Source organism: Homalodisca vitripennis, chromosome X, assembly GCF_021130785.1.
Source record: "Homalodisca vitripennis isolate AUS2020 chromosome X, UT_GWSS_2.1, whole genome shotgun sequence".
In the NCBI taxonomy this organism is placed as follows: domain Eukaryota; kingdom Metazoa; phylum Arthropoda; class Insecta; order Hemiptera; family Cicadellidae; genus Homalodisca; species Homalodisca vitripennis.
In genome coordinates, this window is record NC_060215.1 from 128746883 (window position 1) to 128774330 (window position 27448).

Consider the following 27448-nt stretch of genomic DNA (forward strand, 5'->3'; position numbering starts at 1 on the left):
GAGATGCAAAAATTAAGTCCGACCTGTGCGATCCAATAAGGGTTTATTAAACCAGGACGATTGCGAATATCACTCTGCCAACAGCCCTACAATGGCGAATTAGAAGTGTTATTCTGACAGAGGTTATACAGGTGCAATTGGCGGACAGCGGCGACAGCTGGGAACGGGCTGTAACAGCTGTGGCGTTTTTTTCAGTGCTGGGCGCGGTATTTTAACTGCGGGCAGCTGCGGGTTACCAATTACAGCAATATCGCATTTTTCTTCAGAGGAATTCATTTTACGCCGAGCAGTCGGAGGAAGCTTGCTGTCGCCGGCAATAGCTGTAAGGAGTTTTCCTTTGAAAATATATTATCTTATAGTAGAATAATGAATGGTCAACTAAAACCCTTTTTGAAAATTATTTTATTTCAGACACGTGTTTTGGTACTAAACCATCATCATGTGTGAACATAATGTAGAGTTAATAACATCTCTTATATTAATCTGAGATCGCAGTTTTTATTTTGTATGAGTATGTTTTCCAGTGAACATCTGACTCCTGGCGGTTTAGAAGAATTTAAGCCTACTATAAGGAGTTTTCTATTACTTAATAAAAGTAAACATCTTTAATATATTTTACAAATAGACATTATTGTACATATGACATTATATTTAATTTACACTTTCCACCATGGTATAATTTCACACGAAAGCCACACTGACTTCAGATCTAGATTCTTTCGGATATCATTTGGACATCATTATCACACCAACGAAGTAAATTGCTTTAAACACCAAAAGTTTTTCAGATGAGTTTCAACTAATTGTATGTATTAGAGTCTTGAGATTTATATTTAACTTGTTAATCAGACTGACAATAATTTATAGTGATTTGTTATTTTGAAAGTGTCCGTGTGTGATGTTGATTTAAAAGGTGTTTCTATCTTTGGTTTCATAATAGTGAACGTTCCTACAGTAAAGATGATCACAACTAACGCAACCTGCAGTAACTGACTCCTTGCAATTTTAGATGCTGGATTGAGTTATAAAAACCTGCTCCCTGAAATTCTCACTACAATGTAATTTCCCAGGGACCTTCACATTCTTTTTGAGAAGCCTAAAAACACGTTTCTTGTAGGTTTTACTAGTTCACCAAACGCTCCAAGCGGAAAATGTTGATGTATCAGGAAATACTATGCAATTCTTAGGACTGCTGGAAAACAAAACTTTGTAACAGGTTGTAGGACATGGTGTGTACCTGAGAAAACTTTAGCGCAGCTTTTAATACGATCGTCCCAGGTCAGTCTCCTATTAATGACTAACTCAAGGAACTACAGGGATCTAGTTTCTTGTACAAGAATATTCTCTTCAGACAGTAAAATTACCGTATATAAGCTCATAAGCTGAAATTGGCAACAGTTGATCTTTGTTTAACTGTGGGATGAGCGAGCCTCCCCCTGAGTTGCTAGTAAATAATTCCGATTACCTGACTTGTAACTGAGGTACGAGGTTACCCAGATAGTTAATTTTGATGAGAAACCCACCCGTACTACCTCTACATCGATAATGAATACAAAATGGTTCATTGCGGTCCCGATGTCTGTCTGTAAAGAGAGTATTCCTGGTTACAATGGATATATGCGTAACCATGTAGGAAATGAATATATTGCCAAGATCAATCATATTTTATTTTCAAAGAACATGTCACCATATGATATGAAGAATTTGTTTTATTGATTGGTTTCATATAAGGCTTTGAAATTTTACTTAACTAACACTGCCTTATTCATAGCAAGCTAAACGGGAAAGGCCATTTTACTGTGTTCGTTGAAAGCTGTTACTGATAACGTAATGTATGGAAATTTGGTATTAACTCACTTTCTTTCTGTCTGTAAGTATAAATATTTTAAAAGGTTTTAACTAACTTTGTAACTTTTAGTTCTTACTAAAGTTTTGTAATTCTGACCAAAGCTCAAAACTGGATAGTGAAGCCATACTATGCATATATTTTATGTGTTTGCATGGTTTTAAAAAGGTAAGTGAAATACGATTGTGCCTGTTTGTGTTCATAAGGTATAAAAGGAAAAGTTTCAAACAATTTTATTTATTGCCTAATCCAGAGATGTCTTCTTAAAACTAATACATTCAATTAAAAAAACCTGTTATGAAGTTTAATTGGTTAAGTGAAAAGTGGAATCTCTCCCACCCGTAGTTTACAAAACCAGATTTTTTTCTTTGCCTGTGTCTGTTTTTATCCAGTATCATTTTCGAACCACCCTAAAGGGTTGGAATTTGATTGAAAATCCACCTTTACTACTTTTATGTCGAAATTGATAATGGTAAATATCGGCACATTGGGCGTTATTCCCTGGACGGGGTTGTTTTACGCTGTGAGAACTTTTATAAAAATAGAGAATGTGTGAATTTCAAAAACACAATTCCATGAATGTTTCGATTTAAATATTCGAAGTTTGATTCCTTTCTATTCACAGCGCAGTTACTTTCGCCGCATATTAAATTGGTTTTTAAATTAGTTAAAATACGTTCCATCTCCATAAATAAATTAAAGAAGTGAAAGGATATATGGAAGGAGAGATCTCTGAGAATGTTTATACACCACTTTAAGTTAGTTTCAAACGAGGTTCAAAATCTACCTGCAAGAAAGTTGCAGTACATCCTCTTAAATGTAACAAGTAGGCCAAAATATACATTCAGGTAACTGTTTTTGTTCCTAACTGGTGTAACTCTATATCATTTTGAACGCAATGAAAAGGTTTGGAAAGGTCTTAACATATGCTTAGAATAAGTTGTGGTTTTTACAGTCTATTAGCAGTATTATATAAAGGGTTATTAACCGTGACAATTACGTATGTGTTCTACGTTGATTCGAGTACTCCGATTTGAGAGTATAGTAATATTCAATTTAAAAGAAAGCGTAAATATGATAAAGAAAATATGTTAAAACATTTTCCGTAACAACACGGCAACAAATAAAATACAGAATCCCTCAAAATTTTGTTGCAAACAGCAGTATCGTCCATTTTCTTATAACTCTATATGATCTCGTCAGTTTTGCAGAACATAATGAAGATTTATTAGGTAGCGTGATGATATTGTTTATTAGGGATTTCGAGACTCATGCGTTTGGCACACTAAATTACACACGTCATCACTATCTTTACTATGTTACAGCAAGGAGCAGGAAAAATAAATGCCTTGTAAAATTGTCTACTGCTAGTAAAAGTTTTGTTTTAGTAACGTATCTTTTCCCACTTATCCCAGGTATGTAATTTAGGAAAAAAGTTTAATATATTGCGAATCACACACGCAATGTAAGACAAATAACCTTCTTCCTAAACGTTGAATTGTCTCACCTAGTAATCGGTGGTTTGAAAACAATTTGGCTCTGAAAGAAACTGACAACAATGGCAAATGTTTTAATTATAACCTTTCTTTTGTTTCCTTGAAAGGCATGAAACTACTGCATCGCCGTTGCTAACAAGCTAAAGCTTTTAGTACCGTAGCTCATATAAAAGTCTGTCACAGAGGTAACGTTGCAAACCAACGCTTACAAATTCCATTCCAATAAACATTTAATTGTTGTTAGCGGGACTCCCTATACCGCGTATTTCCCAGTTCACCGTGTTTATTTTATCCAAGAGAATGCAAAAATGCTTCGTTGGTAAAAGTGACCACTAATAGACACGAATAACTAATACCGTCCTTGAGCTTTAACAACAAATTTACCCATTACCCATTAGAAACATTCTTCTTGTATTAAAATGTATTATTATGTTGTTTTATCTTAGACAATAATTCGTTTGTAGACCACACCAACAAGCTTAACAGTTGTAGAAAACAACTTCTTACCGTTATACAGTAAAAAAAGATTAGCACAATATTTTATGTGTTTACATGCCATTTATTCCTCAATTCATCTTGCGGAATGAGTTATGGAATAATATAACTTTCTGTTCAGTATGACTCATGGAGTTACATTCAACTATTATGAAATTTGATTTAAAAAGTTGTTTTATATATTTTATTTGTTACTGACAGTGGTGGTTTGAAAGGATAACAGGATTATGAATATTTTTCATCGTTACATTTCACAAGAATGGAAAACTACGTTTCGACGGTTGGAATCTCTCCTCTTCATCAGGTTCATTCCTCGTCCTTTGGTGTGGGCTACGTGTGTACGGTGCACTGGTTTTGTGCAGTGATATTACTGACCACTCTGAATGTACAGGTGTATATTAGGATTATTTTTTAGGTAACACTGTTTCTGTTAGTAGACTGTTGATTATTAACCTTGCTTATACTATTTCTTGAGGTTTTTGAACCCTGAAGACGAGGATAGATTGCGACTTTCGAAACGTGGTTTTCCATTCTTGTATAAAGTTCGATGGCAGCATTAAATTGGCAAACATTCGTAATCCTGTTATCCTCGGCAATGTTGTCTGGCAAGACAGAAGCTTTGGTCTTATTGGCTTCCACAGTTTACTACTGAAACCTAATATCGTAGCAATAGTATTACCCTTTTTACTGGGTCCAATCCATCCGTTACTTTTAACTCAGTTATTAAAAGCGTAGTTATTCGCCTCCAAGCGGGCTTTAACATCCTCGGGTTATCTACCCAGTATGTAATTGGCAATGTCATCTACTTCGAGCGCACCCTTCTAAACGTTATCACACCATCACGTTCCCAGTAATAAAACTTGTCGTTCACAGTGTTTTATCGTTGCGGATGGGAGTGAACGAGCTCACGTCTACGATAGCAATCACATATTCCTCGTCACCAGTGTCTTGTACGATAGGTGAACCTCGTAAGAGAACAGGAACATATGGAAATATTTCCCATTCACTGAAAACATTATTTTCACTGAGGGACTTGAATCAGAAATGGCCACATACACGTAAATCCAATTATTGAGGAAGTTTGAATATCGGCGATTTTCCCAAAATAGCACATAATTACAAAGCCTTTTACAAAATAAGCCCCCGGTGGTGGTCTGAGATTACAGACACTGTCAAAATAGCTTGCTACGTCAATACGAATTGTGTAACAAATCCAATGCCTTTAATCCAGATTAAACACATTGACTTACTCGTATTTCGTGGTCATAAAATGCATATAATTTTTTTCTCTCTTCCTTTTGTTAAATACATTGGGTAATCTACTTTAGAAATTCAATAAAAATCCATATAAAATATGTTCGTTAATCTTATTTTTCGAAGAATGTTACATAATTATCGTAATGAAGAACGTTTACAAAATTGTTTTATACCGGAGTACAAGTTGCTAGACGACCTATAAATACAACTTAGCAAATCATAATTTATATAAATGACTTATAAAAATACTGCACTATTATATCTAAATTACATAACGAATGAGACGAATTTCAGACTAATATCATTCTTAACTTTAAAACGTAATTATATTAAAATCCAATAACAATTTAAATACCACTAATGTTACTTATTGATCCTGCTGCCTACGTTGTATTAATAATTACTTCCCTTAATTTGAAAGACGAGCTTTTATTCTCTTCACATACCAAAATATTCCCGGAGACTTATATAAGGGATGCATGTAGTAATACTAGTAACGCTCATACTCGTAATCAAAATTGAAACATGTAATCCAATAGATAATTAAGTATTATTTTTATAATTTATGAACACCGATTAGTTTATTTATAGATAGTGCATATTTGGTTTTCAAACAAATTATCAGTTACAATTCCTTGTATATAAACTGTGATATGAATTGGGTACACATAAACCCTTATCTGCCTGCCATTTAACACAGGTTGAGTGAATTTTGTATTCCTTTAGCAACTAAGGAATTGTGATTGGTAGTTCTGGCCTACTTTGGTTGTTAACAAGATTTATGAAGTCCCTAATTAAATTGGGTTCTTCTTTCCACTGTTTCGTATGCACAACTAGACTTTCCGGGACAGCCGTGACTTTGTACCTCTTACCCTCAGTTAAGTCACCAGTTCTAAGAATAGCAATCTGATATAAAAGAAGACGGGTTACACGTCACGCATTCGAAGTCGGCGCATGCGTAATAAAGAATATTTCTGCTAACTGCATAAATTAAAATTTTCCAGTCGGTCATGTAGATACGCGCTTATCCCAACTGATAATAAGACGCATCAACGGATTTTGCCCTTTCGCCTTCAATATTGTCACTACATTATTTTTTGCTGACCCGTGTTGCATGAAGTATCTCATTACTGCAGGCAATACACTTGAGAGACACTATTGTGTTATTGCTCTAGCAGGATGCGTATGCAATTAAACTGACGCAGTGTTTGTTCCGTAGTGAGTGTTATGCTTACAGCCTAAAGAAACTCTTCGTATTGTGAATCTTGTTTTTAACAATATTACCAAAGTATCTGAGTTATTTGAACAAACAAAAAACAAATTTAACAGTGAATGTAACCTGTGCTCTTTTGTCTGTCCAAATTTATAAAGTTACATATTTTGACGTCTCTTGATTAACAGAAAAAGGCTAATTAAGATAAGGATTGAAAATTCCTTTGCTGTGAGCTGCAGAGAACGGTCATAAATTACTTACATCAGTAAAATATCTTAGTTTTAAGTAAGATTTATTAAAATATGAAGGAGTTAAAGTTAAAGGTAGCCTAAGCCTTGCTATTCTAGAGATAAGTGGGTTGACGATGATACTATTGATAACAACTTTTTTAACATGTTGGAATGCGCTAACAAGGACACCATATTTGTGAGTCACGCATTCGCCTAAGCTATCAAATTGAGTTGTCGGCAGGATTTTGAACTGTCAGAGTCTACATTAAGAAAGAAAGAAATACATTTATTTCCAGCCATAAGCAACACATTGAACATCCATAGTAACTATGCATAGAAATGAGATCCTCGCATGGGTCGTAACCTGTGCGCGAGAGTCTACATTTAACCCTGTAAATACAAATCTCTTAGTGTGAATAACCGTGTTGATGTAGATCGTACAGACACGGGAACCCACTGGTCACTGCTGTTTGTGAACAGAACCAGTTCTGAAATATACCACTTTAACTCCGTAACAGGTGGTGAATCTGCTCATCTGCTCATAAACGATATTCAAACTTCTTTACGGCCCTGGTACTAACCTGCCCTCATGTGTAGTAAGAGCACTTACCTTCTAATGAGGAGGATTTGCCTTATAAAGCTGTTACAACTATCAAATACACACTTACCACTTCTGGTAAATGGTAATTGAGAGTAAGCAAAAAACATAACAAACATTAAAAATCCATGTCAAATTATTCCACGGCCTGCTATAGTGAGTAGAAATAACCTTGTGGTTTTGTCTCTTACTGAAATTGAATACAGTGTACAAAACAGTAAGGATCAAACTAATGTTATTAGAAAAAAGCATGTTCGTAGAGGGGAAAGTCTTTCAGGCAAAGGGTGTAACAAACAACCTATAATGCCAATGCCTAAGGATACAAGTGAAACGAAAAACACCGAAACTGAACCTTGTAAAGAATATAATAGAGGCAGTGATAAATAAGTTGTAAGTAAGGTTCAATGCGTCAGTTTCAACAAAAATGTTTTGCTGACCGGAGACTCCACTATTCGATATGCATATAGTTGTAAGAAGGAGTATATAATGAATGATATATAGGAGGTAATATACTTAATATTAGGAGGAAAATGTTAAAATGCCTTAAAAGTGAGAGGCTCTCCATGCGATGACAAATTTGTTCGGCAAAAAATATTTTCCTAATGCTGTAATTTTATCAGTAGTATTTTAATTCAGATCTGATATCACATTCAAAGCTCTTTTTTCAGTTTTTTAACAAAATCGAGCCGATGGGTACAAACTTCCGGGTTACTTTTATTGAGGCCAACCGCGGGGTTAAGAGGCATCACTTGGCTGGTGATGGCAGAGACCTAAACAGGAAGGGCAGTGATCAGCTGGGATTGCTGTTTTTGCTGTTATTTAGTGGCGTCTTGTAATTGTTGCATATCGGAACTACAACTGTTCTATCATCTGGGGACGAAATGGCCTGAGATTGGAACGTCTGGATATTTTTGGAGTTATACGTATGTAGCATTATAGGTCTTAAGATAGTAAAAAAAAAAAAAAAAAAAAAAAACATACAGAGTTGGTCTATGAAACTTAACACTTTGAACATTTTCCTACAGTCTGAGAAGCCAGACGACTTCTGTATATCTGAACATAACCTAAAGGATTATGAATTCCAAGTTATCTCTCTAAACTGATACATTAATCTCACCTCTGCTGCGAGAATAAGCAGAAGGGAAGAGTTGCATTTTTGTGAAGTCTATACTTCAGTCTGAAGTTATTTCTGTTGTTAATTTCTGTCTCAGGATAACCACTTGTCCAGTTGTCTTAAAAGGTCTCTAACCCAAATGTTCGAACTATTGGTATGAACGTTTTCAATGGTGATCCATCCCAATATTGTATAAAAAGCAATATCCTTACGTACGTGGTGAAATCGCATGGACTGAAAAATAGAGTTGAATACTATATATTAGAACAAATAAAATATAAGTTATTGAAAATATAAAGAAAATATAAGATCATGTCTTTACAGATATGCCTGAGAAACGTGTACATTGTGATGTTTTAATTACAGCCCTGTTCGATCGTCATGTACAGATTTCTGTTGTTAAACAGACAAGTATAAATAATAATTACTAATTACTAATGTTTCTAAATATGTTTCTAGGAGATCTTTTAATGATAATAATGTTGGGATATTTCAACAAACACCCTTTGCAGCAGGAAAAGTGAAGTGATGTATTTGGTGTTGACTCGGTGAATATACATTACTTTGATCAGTCATTTCCAGAAAGAAAAATTAAAGTTAAACAAAATTCCGTTAGTCATAAATTAAACTTGAGTAAGGAGCTACTAAAAACGCGTGATATCGTAAGGTAATGGTCATTTTATACCAAAGACCTATATAGTTCAGATGAAAATAGACATTTTTATTTATTCTTGAAGAAGAGGTACCGAGCTATTATTAGGAATGCTAAGTTACCTGCAGTGCTTGACAAACTACAAAACTCCACTAATGAGAGACAGTCTGGGATATTACTAATATGCATAGAAATAGTAGTAATTAATGAACTAATCTCATGCAAGGCACTACAAATAGTGATAGTTTTTCGCAGGTCCCACCACCAAGCATCTGTGCCCTCTTTATTCTTTCTAAACCCTGCTGCTGAGTTTAAAATATTTAATATAATAAATTCCCTAAAACCAAAAACTTCTAATGGAAGTTATAATGTCTTCAAAACTACATAAATCTTGTCTTTATCCCTTTCTTCACCCACTACTACATCAGATGAATCTCTTTTAAGAAAGGCAAGTTTACGGACCATCTAAAGAATTCTACTGCGAAACCTTTACATCAAAAATAAAAGTTTGATGATATAGATAATTATAGACCTATTTCAATCTCGTCTACATTTTCTAAGATATTTGAGAGGGATATATGGAGACTTTAGTAGTTTGTAAATAAAAAATAATATCCTATTTGTAAATCAGTTTGGGTTTATAAGGAATCTATCTACGGTCAGTTCAATTTGTGTATTCACAAATAGAACTATTTAGGCTCTGGATATGGGTAGTACTGCGGTGGGTATTTTTTCGATATGCGCAAAGCATTTGATATGGTTTTTAATAGTCAGAGGTACGCCGAAAGAATGGTTTCGTTCTTCTTTGATTGGACGTTGTCAGATTGTCGAATTTTCTGTAAAATGGTGGTGTCTTAAGAAGGTATTTATGTGATGTTCAGATAGTAGTTTGCTGGTGTGCCACAGAGATTTATATTAGGCCCCTCATTGTTTATAATCTATATTAAGGACCTTGCACACTCCATCTGAAAGGGTGAACTGTTTCCAGATGATACTTAAGTGGTTGTATAGGATAAATATAGCAAAACTATGAAGGCAAATCTCTTTATTCTGTAACATAATATTTTGCGATGGTTTGGTGACAACGGTTTGCATGTTAATGCTGAAAAGACAAGTTTTATATAATTTTAAAACAACTCTTTCAACCAATGAAATCAATATGTGCATGGGTGACACAATGGTTGAGCCTGAGCAGTATGTGAAATTTCTGGGCATCACGATTGACAGTAACTTCAAATACCACTCCCACATACATAACGTGGCTAGGAAATTGTGTTCATGGGTGTTTGCTCTTCGTAGATTGTCGTCATTTACATATACAGTTGTGTTGCTCATTGGTTACTATGTCCTAATTTATCCATACATGTATTATGCTGCGGCTATATGGGGGTCTGAAAATATTCGAACGAAACAAATTTTTATATTTTACAGAATAAAGCCATCCAAATTATAGCTCAACATTGGAATCAATGGAATCTTGCAAATCCTCCTTTCCTTTAAAGGCGGGATTATTTACCCTCCAATGACTTATATTTTCATACACTAGATTTTTAAAAGCGAAGCAAGGATCTATGTGATAGTCTTTTACCCAATTCTCAGTTTAGTTTTCACAATATCAATAAATTTAAACATCACTGAAATAAAGCGTATTTTCTAAAAACCATACATGTTTTAATGTCTTCCGCGACCGCCTCTTGAAATAAATAATTATAATAAAATTCAAAAGTATTCTGAGGGATTTGTTTGCTCGTATGTCTTATTATAATGTAAAAGAATGTATTAACGAAAAGCGCTGTAAATGTTAGTTTTAATCTTATTGACGCAAGGAGTGATTTGATGGGGTTTTGAACTTTAATTTTTTTTTTTAATTTTCTTAACGTAACGCAGCAAACCTTCTAAGTGATGGTTTATTTACAGTGTTGTTCTATATTTAATATATTTATAGTATTCATGTTTTTTCATGAGTTAAGATCTTTGCTTACCGAATTTACACTTTTATAATTAAATAAATCTTAGCCAATTTTAATAGATGATTGAACTCTTTATGTTTAGTTTTCAGAGAAATCTCTACATTGTACATTTTTATAACACCTCTGTAGTATTTCTTTAGCGAATTAAGGCTACATGATTTTGTTGCTCATCATTTGTAATAAACCTTCTTCCCACAACAAATGTTCTTTATTTTTTGTTTAAGTTAAGAGTTATTTTCATTACATTAAGTTTAATGTTTGTGTAAACATGAGTTTTTATGATTAACAAAAGTTTTTTTGAGCATGGGATGATTAACTTATATTGAAATTACGTAGTTTTCTAAAAATAAAACTGTGAAGACACTTTAGTTTGAATACAAATTAAGTAATTATTCCCTTGTTTGTTTTTGTAACACAGATGTGCTTCAGTCGTTGGTCGTAATGGGAGCAGCCATGAATATTATTGTTCCGATTTTTAAATCGTTTGGAATTAAATTTACATGGCTAGTTTCATTTTTCTCAAAACACACATAGTATTATAGGGAATGTTGTACATTAATAAAGATGCCCACTTAAATACGTCTTTTTATAGCATTAAGTCATTTATATTCAACCAGCGAAGATAAAAAAAGAGTTGATTGAATGAAATAATAGCTCAGCTTTAATACCTGAAATCTTGTTATTTTTAGTTTTTTATATTACAACCCGTCACACTGTGTTACAGCAATATCAATTTCTGTTTCTTGGTTCGAATCATAAAAAAAATATTATAGTTTGTCTCTCAGTAAAAATTAAAGCATATTGTTAAAAAGCGGTAAAGTGTAAATATGTTTATACGGATATTAGATAAACATGGGCCACTGTTACGTAGTGTAGAGCTTTAAAGGCCAAAGGCGACTCTCCAATAACCCAATACCCCACCATTGACAAGGTGTGTATGGTGCAGAAATGTCTTTATTACCGGAATCCAATTGAGCCCTTGTAATCTAAAATGAATTAAACTGCTCCGTATCGAGTCTTCAAGCCCAGGCAGACATGATCGACAGGTATTGAATGGGCGTACCAGATCCCACAACCCACTTGGTGTCATTCACGGTTCGTTTCTACAATGCGGTGCAGTCGTATTCCAATATCGCCGTCGTAAATTATGAATATCTGGTGTGATTTTATTCTTCGGTTACAATATGACATTAATCGTGACTTTTAGTATTTGGCGTTTATTTGGCGTTTATCGGTGTTAGGATTTAGATCCCCTACTGACACAATTGTGTAGAGATTTACATTCTTTTCCATATCCTATCATTAAATAGTGATATACTTACCTAATTCTTAACTTCTCGATAGTAAAATATTTAGCATACGCTGTTCAGTATAACTCAATTTCATTTTCATAAAGTAAACTTGACGTTTATCACAATTGTTGAGAGCATATGTTGTTTATAAAAACATATTTTTATTGCATACTTATAAATTAATTGAGATAGATTGACATGTCAAATTTAAGATAAGGATTCCAATTTCATATAATGTTATAACCTAATACTATATTTATTAGGTAACGTAAAGTTACTGGTATTCAAAGTAGGTAATTTATGTAATTTGTTAACCAGACTAAAATAAGCACAGATAAAGATAAATGTTAAGTTTCGCTGTATTTACATGAATTCAATCTTCAGTGGGTGACATACTTGTTTCAAACAGTTTAATTTCATTGTTTAAAAAATTAAAAAAAAATATTTCTTCAGTAATTTAATTTAACTAATAAATCAAATATCTTTGTCATGAATTTCTAACTTTAAATTCTTATAATTTGACGTTGAGTTATCAAAAGTATATGTGTACTTTGTTTGTTATTCAAGGAAGCTATCTTAATGGGCTATTATTTTGAAATAAGATTTTGTCAAAAACTAAAATCAATCTTAAAACTCCTTCATTTACAATTTTAGACAGCTAAGATTTGTTGATTCTATGTAGGGTTTTAAACTGGAATTTCTATATAGTCCAATTTGGTTTTATTCTAAATACGATCTTATAGATGTTTGTATCGTAAGACTTTTAGTGTGTTTAACTGTTTTTATATTATATTTATCCTTCCTGTGCTGTTAAGGTACGTCCTTATTTTTAATTTATATTTCAATAATTTTTTATATTAGAGACAGTAAATCGTTCTAGAGAGGTATAAACCAACTGTATATTAAAGAGGTTGACGAACATTCAAAGCGTTTTGTGAATTAATAAATACATCGTTAGTAAATACTTTCTAAACGTCCCTTTTGCCCAAAGGAATTCTTTGAGATAGAGCGTTAACAAACCCTACACACTGACCTTTGAAGCTGAGGTAGGATCTCAGTCATTCCTGCGGTAGACCACATCCAATGATTCCAGCATCGCGTCACACGTGACACCTTCATTTCTGCATTACATGTTTGCGGCGTCAGCAATATTGGTTAACGCAATCGATTCTTTGGGAGATTCAGGAACACATTAAGCGTAAAAAAGTGTTAGCAAAAGCTAATTTCTTTTGTGTTTATACAGAGTGTTCACAAAAGGGTGGAACAAACTTCTGTGGGTGATATAATTCTTAATTTCAAGCAAAAAATGTCCTGTAAATATCGGTTGAGAAATGTGACTTTTATCCACTAGCCGCCATTTTGTATTTTTTTGTTAAAAAGAATAATATCTTTAGAACTAAATAAGCTAAAGAACCCAAATTTAGCAAGTAGGTTTCAATAGATAATTAAAAAATAAAATAAATAATTGTGTTATTTTCTGTACAATTATCAAAATGGCGTCTGTTTACAACTTTGAAAGCCATAAAACACAAAACCTATAATATTTATAAAGCATGTACTAACTATTTAAGAAGTTTTATTAAAACTCCAACGGTACTTGTATAAACGAAATCCGCTAATACATTAGATAAGCGAGCACGACCACTTTAAACGTACGCTTGCATAAGCCGGGAACATAAAACATTTTTCCTTTTGTTGCTCCTGGCTTAACTGAATCTAATGAACGAGTAAAACAAAACGTAACAATTGGATCACATTTTTACAACAAGTCAAGATTTTAATAATGTAAAATGTTTTCTGCTTCAAAACGATCGTATAAAATATAAGAAAACGTTCGTGAATAAAAATACATTGCATCTCAATTTTAGTGAAAGATATGTCCTAAAGACAAAATGATTCCACAGTAAACTCAATTAGAAGACAAATGACAAAAAACAACTCAAGTATAAACACCAAGAACATCAACTTGTACTAACACATAGTCTAGCGATCCAGAAACATGTTCAGTTAAACTAAAAGAAAAATTCAAGTATTTTCAGTCGTAAAATGGGCCCACAAAGTTGTTAAGAAATCATATATACACACATACATATATATATATATATATATATATATATATATATATATATATATATATAATAAAAATAAATTATATATGTTAAATTATAATGTTTTGGTATGAAACTACCATCATGATATAAAAGATATAAAAGTTACATCAATATATATGGGATGCATACATGTCATTATAAAAAATGCTTTCGAATTACCTTTCGGGTGCTTTCGGGTTTTAAGGGGAGCACGAGGGCAAAAATTGAAAAAAATTATTTAATTTTTTATAATTCTACAACTTATAACGAGTAATTGGATGTATTAAACATTATATAAAAGCGTTTTAAAGTGTACATAATTAATTTTTGAAATCATTTGTGCAGTGTTTAAATACGCAAATTTCCTATGTGTGATTTGATACAGTATGCAGTTTATTTCTAAGTTGCTTTGGTTTTAGTTTTTGTAGTTGGCTAACCTGATCTTTGTTTATTGGACAGAATGGGCACAAGATGAGAAGACTAAAATCAGAAAACAAACATATTATTTTGTCTGACGGTAAATGCTTAGGTGGCAAGAATAGGCTATCTCAAGCTGTCATTGATCAACTCCAGACCTACTATGGTTTAGCAATTAGAAGGAACACAGACAGTCTCGACAACATGGTGAAAGACATTTGGGCTTTGTACTTCCACAAGATTTCAAGTGACAATGACCCACATCACGGTTTGTGTCCGAAAGGCGAGACAAGTTGGTGCGGATACCAAAAGGCAAATGCTAAAGGTGAGACTTACAGCCACAAAAATAGTATTCCTGTGGCTGTAATTTATAAAACCAGTTTTCAAAAGTCTATCTGACAAATAACCGTTGCGGAAATGTTTACACGGCAAGACACAAAATCCAAACGAAAGTGTGAACGCGGTTATTTGGTCAAGGCTACCCAAAACTGGCTTTGTTGGACTGAAAACACTACATTTCGGATTTAATGATGCTGTGTCAGTGTTCAATAGTGTTAATTTGACTAAATGCAAGTTGCTCCAAAAACTAGAGATGAAAATTGGAAAGTTTACTGTTCTTAGCATGAAACAAATGGACCAACACCGCATCAAAACATCGGAGTGTAACTCTTCAGATTTCAAAAAGCAAGCGAGGCAAAAGAATACAAGTGAAGAGAAAGCTGAAAGATAAGGAAGAAGACCCTGATGACCCAAGCTATGGAGCTGGCCAGTTTTAGGTACTTTAAACTAATGTTATGTATTCATCATTATTGCCGTTTCCCGAAAAACAGGTTTTTTAAACTTTGAACGCAGATTTCTCAGGAACTACTGCATTTATTTCAACCAAATCTTTACCACAATTCACCAACATACTAATGCACAATTTAACACAGGGAAATATAGATATCTTTAAAGAAGTTCAAAAGAAAAAAATTAAATATTTGTTTAAATTACAAAAAATGTATTGTAATATTAAAAATAATTTATAAAAAATATTAATACATATTCTTTTGAATCCATGTGTTAAAGTGTTCCTTAAAATGTCTAGAATACCTGTTAAAATTTTTTCAAATATCTTTTATGGTGTCTGAGAAAGTTGTGCTCAAAATATGCAAAATTAACATGGGAAAGATACAACACTCGTGCTCCCCTTAAATAATGTTAATCAAATGATATCATTGAAATGGGTATCTAACACATTTGCTATTGGTAGAAATGTAGGAAACTGTAAGGAATATATTCACCTCTAATAATAATATACACGGTGTCCATTTTAACAGTACTAAAATTAATTTCTCCTAAAAGACTACATTGACTAAATATTTAACTAAGGTTCTTGGGCTACTTTTGTTTGACCGTTCAATTTTCTATTTTGTAGTTTCAAAATTTAACCGCTATTTTGAAATATAGCGTCCAAGCTTAAATTGTCTTATAAAACACCCGATATTTGATATTTTAAATATTCAAAATCTTACACATTTTTAGTCTTGAAAACTTACACATTAAAAGATATACAGTTGTTATTTTACTGCGTTTTGCCATAATTAAGCACCACAGTGAATACGATTTCAAACTTAAAAGTAGAGTAGTAATAAAAAGCTAATGGCGTTATTTTTAAATTAACTTTTAGTTTGGTGTCAAGATGAGTAACAAAATCACATAATAATTTATACATCACCGATATAAAAATGGATACTAAAGATGTAAAGACTACCATATCTGACAAACAAGTACACAGAACGTCATTTTAATAAATATTTTAATCCATAAACTACTTCAAAGGAAGAGAATCCTAGAGTCCGACTTTTATATACCTTTTGAACTATTCTCCTTATAGCTTTTCCTTGATGAAGTGATTTACCATTTTTGGAATGATTATGTTTACTCTTGTGGTTCGACCATTACTAACACTGAGTGATACACTGTTCTTTTTAATTCTGTATCCTTAATAATATTCTCATAATTTTAATTAATTCTGACACACAGGTCTCTCTTTGATGCCAAATGAGTTCTTGAGGCACTTCAACTAATTAAAGTGATGCCTTTGCAGAACAAAATCTTGGAGGTTTCATTTCAGTTTTAACAACAGGTATTACTATAATTAATTTTATACTTGTAAAATGATGATTTACTGGTAGTATCACTTTATTGCAGACTAAAGTGTATATACTGATAATCCAGTAGGATATCATGTATAAAGCTTTTCCAGATATATTTGACTTTTCCTAATAGTCAAGGATCTGGGAGCAATTCTGCTGTGTATAGCCATAAAACCTTTTTTTATTGATATCGATGGGGGAATATTTAGTAGGAAATAACATCAGGCACGTAACAAACTTTGGGAGTGGCCGAAATCAGACTGTATCGGAAGGTAATAAACAATATTTTTTAGGTTTTACTTTTCCTAGCTTGATATACTCAAAACCGACCATCATAAACCTAAATAATAACGTTACCATCAGAAAACTAGATAAAAGACTGAAATTAGACTCTGTAATTTATGATTATTTGATGCTGATTTAAAGTCTGGATGAGGATTTTAAATTTTTAAAGCTAAGAAAGATATGATCTGAGGAAAAATGCACATGCTATAACCTCCTATTTCGACCTCATTTCGACCTCCACAAAATTAGCACACCTGACGTTTAGTTTATCTTTTAGGAAAAAACCTCTATCGATTTTCTCCAAAAATTTGTTTGTTGTACAATGCAAACATGATTCCTTGACTATAGAGGTGTATTTGCGTACCGGTAATGGTTTTTCAAAATTCTATAAATATAAGGATAGTGCATGGCATCCATTCTATTAGATTGAAATTTTTTTCAGCAAAGTTCTTTTATTTGAACCATTTTTATTTCTTATTCTGATTTAGTTGCCAACTCAACCTATATTACTTTCTCGTAAATAGACTGCTATTAAAATTTCATATCGTCACTTTAGGAGTACATTATTCTTCCTTTGAAATTCTATTTAAAGAGTTGAGGAAATTTCTACTTACTGGCACTCTTTTTTTATTTGTTTTATTATTATTCTAGATCAAAGAAAATCTATCAGTCATTTTGTTGAAAAAAAATAGCATGTATTTGTTTCTGGTTCTACGAAAACCCTATAACTGTACTTAATTTATTTAAAACCCATGCTATTACTCAACTTTACGTATATTTTGGATGCTACAGAATTGTACTGTTATTCGTAAAATGTAAACTGTTGTTTTTATGCAGGTAATATGTGAGGTGTTCGAGTACTATTACCTGCAGTGCTCCAACTGGTATTCCGTTAAAACAGTGCCCAAGGACTACATTTTCATAAGAGCCCACAAAGAACAATAGGGCATAACCAGCCAAGTTACCTAGATACACTTCTTGTGATGTTGGATTAATTGAATTAATAAAAAATATGCTAATGGGTAGTTGGCTATGTTTGTAACATTTTTCTACAATTATACTACAATATCGGATATACACTCTACAGTTTTATTTGCGTTTTTTATAGTTTCATAATGGAAAAACTATTTGTTTTCCAACAATGTTTGGTATTCCTTTAGTGTTACGCTTAACTTTACTTGTTAGAGCAAGTGAAAATTTGTTGAAACTCATGTGCTGCCTTAAAGATATCAATTAATGTATTTTTCCTGTATAATATTTAAATAAACAGTGGTTAACTAATTTATTACCCAAAAATAATTTTAAAGACTAAAAGTCTAAGCCTGACAATGTAATATTTCTTTGTCTTTCTCAAGTCTCAAGCCTATAGTCTCATAGGCATTCTGCCCTATCAATAATGTTCTGCCTGCGTGCAATAAGTGGTCTGTTTTTAGCTCTCAGGTGCGTTTCAAACTGGAAAACTTTAGATTTTACATCAATACACTTTACTATATCAACATTCGGAAATTTAGGCCTACCAATACTTGTGTTGAAATAGAATATCTCGTCTTTAAAAATAAATTAGTTTACTAAGAACAAGTTCGTCTTTGTTTGGTCATTCGGAAAACTTAGTTATACAGTTACCTAAAAGAAACAGTAACTATATGAGTAATAGTCAAATTGAAGTACAAGTAGGTAGCCTGACTTTAATTTGAACTGTTTCCAGGAAGTGTCCACGTTATTTAGCATTATTCGTCTGAGGGACTGCTGTAATGAAATAAGGTATTTACATTGTAAAATAAAATTTAAATAGTTTAAAAATTAACAATAATGCTACATAAATACAGATCACTTAACGTTGATAGAAGAGTGATAAATTAAATCCTTAAACGGGAGAATCCGTAGTATGCTAAAACCTAAAATTTATTAAACCCACAAAAGGCATGTACTGCGATAATTTGTTTATGATAGGGATTTTATATTCTAAACTGTACTGAAAAAGATTCGTTGAAGATATTGTTATGTAGTGAAGAGTGAATGCGCAGAGAGATAACCAGAGCGAGTATTCCTTGAGGTTCTCTCAGTCACGTATATCAAATTGCGTGCCGGATACGGAGGTAAACCAGTCCGTAGTATCATATGTAATATTACTGTAACTCTCATGTGTCACTGGTACGGCAGTTTACGTTTATTAAGTTCGGTGTAGTAGCGAGCAACATGTGCGTCTCATGTACATTAAGGATGAAACATACAGGTACGTAATTGTTCTGTGTTCGTTGTGGTCCGTCTTGTATGTTTATGTTTTCATAATGGCACTTAAACAGTAAAACCTGAGAATATCAATAATTTTGTAATATAGAGTGTTATATGAAACGGTAAAAGTGGCGGTATTGTGCCTTCTGTAGGGTTGACATTGACACACACTGACTGGAACTGAAAAGGAGAAGGTAATGATTGTTGTCCACTTAGGTGTGACAAATGACTCGTTGGCAGAAGTATCACTGTGTCAATCTGTCCGAGAGTATCGTTTACAACCAGTTCCAAGCTTTTAACTTTGTGCAAGGAAGATAAAATGTTCTATAAACTTAGACTTTTGGAAGGTTTTTATTGTTCGAAGCGTTTCGAAAACTTTGCTTGTATACGCTTCACCTTTTTATGATTTATGTTTGCGGCATTGAGTTACAATAAAATTATATTCAATGTCTTAATTATTTTGTCGATTTTGTCCTCACCTGATTATCATTAACGAATACAAATCTGTAGATTATCATCGTAACAGTGATTAATATATTGTTTTAATTAGCTAAAATTGTGTTAGAGATTGTGTTTCAAAACTAATAAAAAGACTACTAAGATGGCCTGTTTTGTTAGGAAGGTCGTCTGCCAGTGTGTAAATGTCAGAGCCCCGAGCTCTAGGGGTGTCCATCATATTCGTACGTCGTCTTTGTGAGAAATACAATACATTATTAAATACGTTTGACGAATGGTTTTATAGATTAAAGAGGTGTCAATCCTAACACGTGTTACATTAGGAAAATATGTAAAAAAGAAGCATTGCATTTATTGCGTAGCTTATATAGCTGCAAATAACGAAATAGTCATATTTTCACTACAGTGTAATATGAACTATATTTAGTTAAAACTCTTAATGTAATCAAATACCATAAATGAAACATTTTTTTACCTCTGAATCAAGGATATTTTGTTAAATAAGTATTTTGTTTTTAATTACACGTTTTTTTATTCCTACCATTGTATTGAACAGTTATTTTCATACTTTTGCTGAAAGGATGACACAAAATGTTTGAAAGAGACACCAATATTGCATAAAGTGCATTTATTGTAGTAAAATAAAGTAGAAATCGTTCATTAAAAAATGAGTGAATGTTCAAACACAAAACATCAGGACTGACACAAAAAACCTCTAGGTTGCATATGTTGTTGGTGACCTAGTGACTTAATGAAGTAACTTGTAGATGCAAGTCACAATTGAATGGAAGGAGTTACCTTATAATTGTGACTTGCATCTAAACAATTAACTGACTTGACATTTATTCTTATTAAAAAACTGCCGTACACTATTGAAAATAGCTACTGGATAAAATGTATAAGAAAATAGATGTATGAGATGTAAATGTTGAGACGTACATGATTCTGCACTAAGGAAGAATATAGTGAAGGGAAGCCGGAAAAAGTGAAACAGTGATTCTCGATAACATCAACACCTGAGACATGACGCATAGCCTTGCCAGTTCGCCAGGCGCTACTTCTCTTCCTGACCCTTGTGTTGTCAAAACTAGAATTTCCTCCTTTTTATCCTGGAAAACACTTCTATCTCTTGATAATTGAAACAATTGCCTCTTTTTACAAATAACGAAAAAGTTTTGCTTCTCAGATTCATACTTAACTTATGTTTTTAACATGTTGACATTTTGATTGCTTAATAAACAAGTATTCATTAGGATAGGAACTAAATAATGTTTATAAGCGATATGAATGGTTTAATATTAATGTTCAGCTTCAAACGGTATTATCAAATCGCAAAAAACCACATATTGTCTTAAGAACGACAGTTTCTGTAAAGCGACACAACGTCTTGCTGCCAATCTTCTTTCTGGTGAGTCTTGATTAATTTTTTCAACTTTAAATGTCATCTTCATTTCCTTTGAACCTATCCGCTAAGTAAAGGACATTACATAGACCTGGTCAATTCCAGTCTCTAGATGAGAACCAAGTCTGTGCTGACAAAACAATCCTACCTGTATTTAGTTTACTTTGAAGCTCTAATAAACCTTACACGTAATTACCGTATTTGAGGGATTTATTTGAGGAAGCTGAACATAGCTTCTATCACTCTGAAACTCTAAAGGATGATTATTACCTATTACTAGTACAACTAGTATGAACCAAGTATCTTGCTATTGTATGATGATAAATATTTAATGACTTTATGTTTATCATATTTGTCTTTGGGATTTATAGTGTTAGTATAATGTGTCAAGCACAAAAACATTACAATTGTACAAAATATCTTGCTGCTATATCTCTGTTACCACACCTCAGATTAAGATTTTAAAAATTGAGTTTGACTAGTCAAACTAAAGTGCAAAAATAGTCAAAATTGTTTTACTTATCTTATTGGACCATTACTCGAAATTTCACTTATTCTAGTTGGAGTAATTTTCTTCTTATCATTTGGTTGCTACCATAGTCATTGCGAAGACGAATGTTTTCGTAAACGTCATCATACTTTTACGCCAGATATTATTTTTTATTTTTTTTTTTTCATACCTTGCATCCCTTCTATATTCCTTATCCACGAAACTAACTGCGTTCATAGAAATCGCAACATCAAAACTTCCAGTGGCACATAAATCAACATAACTTTTTTCTCAACTGACTACTTATCTCTGGAAGCCATTTTGATTTGAATAAATAAAAGTAAACAAATAAAACTGCCTTATTATGTGATTATATTGAAGGATTAAATTTTACAAATATTTTAACAACATTAAAACATTATTTTGAGTATATATATATATATATATATATATATATATATATATATATATATATATATATATATATTAATGATATAAAATTTAATTGAAGAAATATCCATTGTTTCTGTAAATGTATGTAGTTTTCACCTAAGGCCAACTCTATTTATGTGGAATTACAAAAGTTAATGCGATCTCCAACTATAATATTTAATAGTAGTCCCGTGGTCATATGAATTGCAGCAGTTGGTTCTCAAGTAACGTGATAGCGAGAAATAAAACATCGTGACTGTAAAATAAGCTTAGTATGGTATATTATGTCCAGCACAACCCGTTAACATTTATTGATGCAATTTGTGGTTGATGTGTACAATGCAATATAGAGTTAACGACTCCTGCCAAAAATATTATTAGCCTGTAAAATTGTGCAGTCAAAGTTTTTATGTCAAAGGCTTTACTAAATATATAGGGTATATAATCTGAAACGAAATATTGATCCCTTTTCATTTGAGTAAAAGACAACAACTTATTGGAAAGGAACGCATTTGGTTCATTTAGATGGAGCTGGATGAACCTTTTTGGTGTGTTTCACATACAAGTGCGTAACCTATACATGAGTAGAGTTAAATTCTAATTTTGCAGGGCTTTTATGTCTTACTACTATTAGACCACACAATCTAATAATATAAATCACACAAGCTTGATTAGGCCAAGCCTAATCCTACAAAATACAAGGATTAATGTGCGGCTGACAAATAATATTTTCACTAAAGTCTTACGAAACATCTGTATGAGAAAATATACAGGCTAACAATAAAAATATATTCTACAAAAAACGCTATACGTATGAGTAATTTGATGAATATAAATTATGAAAATAAATTGATGAATCTAAATAAAAAAAAAAACAAATTGCTATACTTTTATGGAACTAAATTTCAAAATAAATTTTCACAGGTTTTATGATCATTCGAAGATTATCTATTTCAAAGCTACTTTATGTTATTTCATCGTTATAAATTAAGTATTTTTTAACAATAATACTTTAATTCTTGCAGAAGCCAGGATGTGGAGCGGTCAGGGTTCTTGTTTTCTATCATGAGGAAACTCATCGAAGTCGTGTAGTTTGTACACGTGATTTTGTTAGGTAATTTTCAACAATAATGTTTTAACTGTTGCAGAAGCCAGGATGTGGAGCGGTCAGGGTTCTTGTTTTCTATCACGAGGAAACTCATCGAAGTCGTGTAGTTTGTACACGTGATCATGTTAAGTAATTTTCAACAATAATGTTTTAACTGTTGCAGAAGCCAGGATGTGGAGCGATCAGGGTTCTTGTTTTCTATCATGAGGAAACTCATCGAAGTCGTGTAGTTTGTACACGTGATCATGTTAAGTAATTTTCAACAATAATGTTTTAACTGTTGCAGAAGCCAGGATGTGGAGCGGTCAGGGTTCTTGTTTTCTATCATGAGGAAACTCATCGAAGTCGTGTAGTTTATACACGTGATATGGTTAGGTAATTTTCAACAATAATGTCAGGATGTGGAGCGGTCAGGGTTCTTGTTTTCTATCACGAGGAAACTCATCGAAGTCGTGTAGTTTGTACACGTGATCATGTTAAGTAATTTTCAACAATAATGTTTTAACTGTTGCAGAAGCCAGGATGTGGAGCGGTCAGGGTTCTTGTTTTCTATTATGAGGAAACTCATCGAAGTCGTGTAGTTTATATACGTGATCTTGTTAGGTAATTTTCAACAATAATGTCAGGATGTGGAGCGGTCAGGGTTCTTGTTTTCTATCACGAGGAAACTCATCGAAGTCGTGTAGTTTGTACACGTGATCATGTTAAGTAATATTCAACAATAATGTTTTAACTGTTGCAGAAGCCAGGATGTGGAGCGGTCAGGGTTCTTGTTTTCTATCATGAGGAAACTCATCAAAGTCGTGTAGTTTGTACACGTGATCTTGTTAGGTAATTTTCAACAATAATGTTTTAACTGTTGCAGAAGCCAGGATGTGGAGCGGTCAGGGTTCTTGTTTTCTATCATGAGGAAACTCATCGAAGTCGTGTAGTTTGTACACGTGATCATGTTAAGTGATTTTCAACAATAATGTTTTAACTGTTGCAGAAGCCAGGATGTGGAGCGGTCAGGGCTCTTGTTTTCTATCATGAGGAAACTCATCGAAGTCGTGTAGTTTGTACACGTGATCATGTTAAGTAATTTTCAACAATAATGTCAGGATGTGGAGCGGTCAGTGTTCTTGTTTTCGATCACGCGGAAACTCATCGAAGTCGTGTAGTTTTTACACGTGATCATGTTAAGTAATTTTCAACAATAATGTTTTAACTGTTGCAGAAGCCAGGATGTGGAGCGGTCAGGGTTCTTGTTTTCTATCATGAGGAAACTCATCGAAGTCGTGTAGTTTGTACACGTGATCATGTTAAGTGATTTTCAACAATAATGTTTTAACTGTTGCAGAAGCCAGGATGTGGAGCGGTCAGGGCTCTTGTTTTCTATCATGAGGAGACTCATCGGCATCCTGTGGATTGTCCTCGTACTAATCTCAGGTAAATTGTCATCAATAAACTTCTAATTCATCTAATATAAAATTTATAATTTTGTTTACTTTTAGTATACCCTATATTTATTGAATGAAAATATATTTATATAAACATCTTTTCATTCCAATGAATGTATACACAAATTTAATAAGCAAAAATAAATTTATTACGAAATTTACGGATTAAGTGTTTACTATCAGATTTAATTTAAAAGCAGCATTTGTTAAAGAATTCCAACCTCTCTAAGGTGATTTTGAGAAATTTCGGTACCTTGTTTCTATTAATTTATGCAACCAGAAGAGAAAAGAGCTGCAATTAACCTCATTAAGGACATATCTAAGTCTCACTATCATCCGTTCCGCCTGATAGCGAATTTTCCGACCCAAATTTTATTCAGAAAACCATTGCACATCTTTAGAAAAATTCAAAAAGGCACTCGTTTCGTTCTCAAAGCACTCATCATTGGATACGATTATTGAAGCACATCCACAAGAAGTCAGAGGGATTCGATGACAATGACAACGTCCTGTCTTACACGCTGACCATGAAATACGCTTACCTTCCTCTCACTATTTAAAACACCGTTGATAACATTTGCCACGCCCGTTCTGAACCTAATTGGCACTCCTAGTCCTTTAATTAGTATATACGCTGTTGAATTGTCAGCATATCTATAAATTTATTCTCTAATAGACCCGAAAGTTACACAACCATGACTACGAATCTGATAGCATCTCTATAGATCTCTTCTCTAAGAGATCCGAAACTGACGCAAACACAATCACGAATCTGACAGCATCGTGTCTTATCGGTCTCTTGTCTTTTAGCTGAAAATAGATCTAGACAACACATCATAGAATTCATTGTCTAAGATCACACGCTTCCTAACACGCTAAGAAATTGTGGAGATGCCTAACTACCTATCATGGAATGACGTGAACTAGCCGAGAGTCAGTTAATGTAATAAAACTCTATAATGGACATTTGAAGTCTTTTGAGTTATTCATTTTACTTAGTCTTACACAAGTTTATAACCAAAATATGATTGAATTGTTTTTGAAAAAATTTACAATAAACTACCACTCAATTGATCAACAGCTTTCCAACAATAAATAGACGAAAAGAAGGGGGTTTGGTGTCCAGTGCTTAGGTTGTTTTTATTTGGAAAGAAGCTTTATTAAACGCTACTCGTTCAAAGTTGTCGTAGAAACAATAGCGATCGCATCATTCTTGGTGGTAGAGTGGACGTCTGCGACATTATTCAACACTGGATTGGATATGTAAAAAAAAGTTTTACACGGATAAAAACCCCACATTCATGGCATAATCTGTAAAGAGGCAACGACTCCGTTGTTGAAATTTCCTAAGTGTTAAGTAATTTTCGTTCTGAGAAGGTAATAAAGTGCCGATAAAAAGATCAATAATAATACCTTTATCTCATAATTACACCTTACATTATCACTTGTTGCGATATTTTGTAGCTTAGAGGCGTGCAAGTTTGGACCTACGATTTTTGCAATGTATGGGAATAAAGATTAGGGTTCCCAGGCAACCACATGAACTTTAGTGGCGAATTAATATTGCCACCAGAGTGAAGGGCTTTTAAGGGGTTAGGTAATCTTTTACGTGTCGGAACCGGGTGAGGTAAGTATAGGTCATCCTATTAACGCCCGTTGTAAAATCCTTGCTTTGCTGTTTGAATGCTTCTCATTTAAATTCTGTTTGTGTTGCTGATAATGAAAATTAGTAACACAATTATCATTTATTAAATATGCTAGTAAATTGTAATTATCATAATAAGCCACAAGAATGTAATAAAAAAAATATATATATATATTGTAAAACCAATACGAAGCACTTTTATGTAAGTCACTATTGTAATAAACCAGCTGAAGCTAATACATTCCTATTGTAGAAGTAATGATTTTAATGAACGAGAGGTTTACTTGTGAGGCCAATATGTCTTTGATACATAGCCAAAATTATATATTTAATATTACATCGTATAATTTATATTAATGATCCACATTATAGGTCACTAAGTAATATACTACCGTGTCCTGTAGTGGTAGCGTACTCACCCGGAAAGTGAGAAATTCGGGTTCGAGTCCCGGCGAAGCAAATACTTTTTGTGATTCAATCTGTATTGAAATTACATTGAGCCGTTTATCCAAATTTTATTAATGTTAAAAATCGTTTGACACTTATTTGGTTTTTCGATCAAATGTTATTTTGGTTATTTAAATACTCATGTAACAGAAACGGTCCAATACAAAATAACAGATTCGTTAAATGTAAGGACCCTGTGTTATTGTGGTAGCACACTCATCCGGCAAGTGAGAGATCCGGGTTCGAGTCCCAGCGGAGCAAGAACTTTTTGTGATTTAATCTTTATTGAAATTAATTGGTATATATCGTTACAAAAAGTTACAGCAGTTACTGGAGAAGCTTTTTTCTGATGACTTGAAGCTTTGTATTCTAGAAGCTGTTAGCATAGCTCAAATAACCCAGAGATAAAATGGGATAAAGAGACGTTATCAGTGAAACCAGTAAGTACTTATAAATTCTTTTAGTTTTAGATTCAGAGAAGAGCAAAGCTAGTAATTTTATTACTCTCGTTATACGACTGGAAATTAGATATTTGATACTATACATCGTTTATACATGGCAATAGCTAGTGGTTTGCAAACACTTGATGCTGCTGGCAAATTTGTATATTCTTACAACTCGAGTGATAAGGTTAGCGAAACAGTGGTTCACTTATTTATTAACATTGTACATATTAATACTCTAAGGTTTCTCAAACAAAAGGT

At 33.0% G+C, this 27448-nt stretch overlaps 1 protein-coding gene across 1 annotated transcript in view; it reads left to right on the top strand.

Annotated features, from left to right (window-relative positions):
- Positions 1 to 27448, top strand: part of LOC124369859 (acetylcholine receptor subunit alpha-like) — a 374793-nt gene that overhangs the window by 160742 nt on the left and 186603 nt on the right. Inside the window, exon 4 of the mRNA XM_046827988.1 lies at positions 24553 to 24641. Coding sequence (XP_046683944.1) covers positions 24593 to 24641 — 49 coding nt within the window. The 5' untranslated portion in view covers positions 24553 to 24592. The remainder of the gene's footprint in view (positions 1 to 24552; positions 24642 to 27448) is intronic.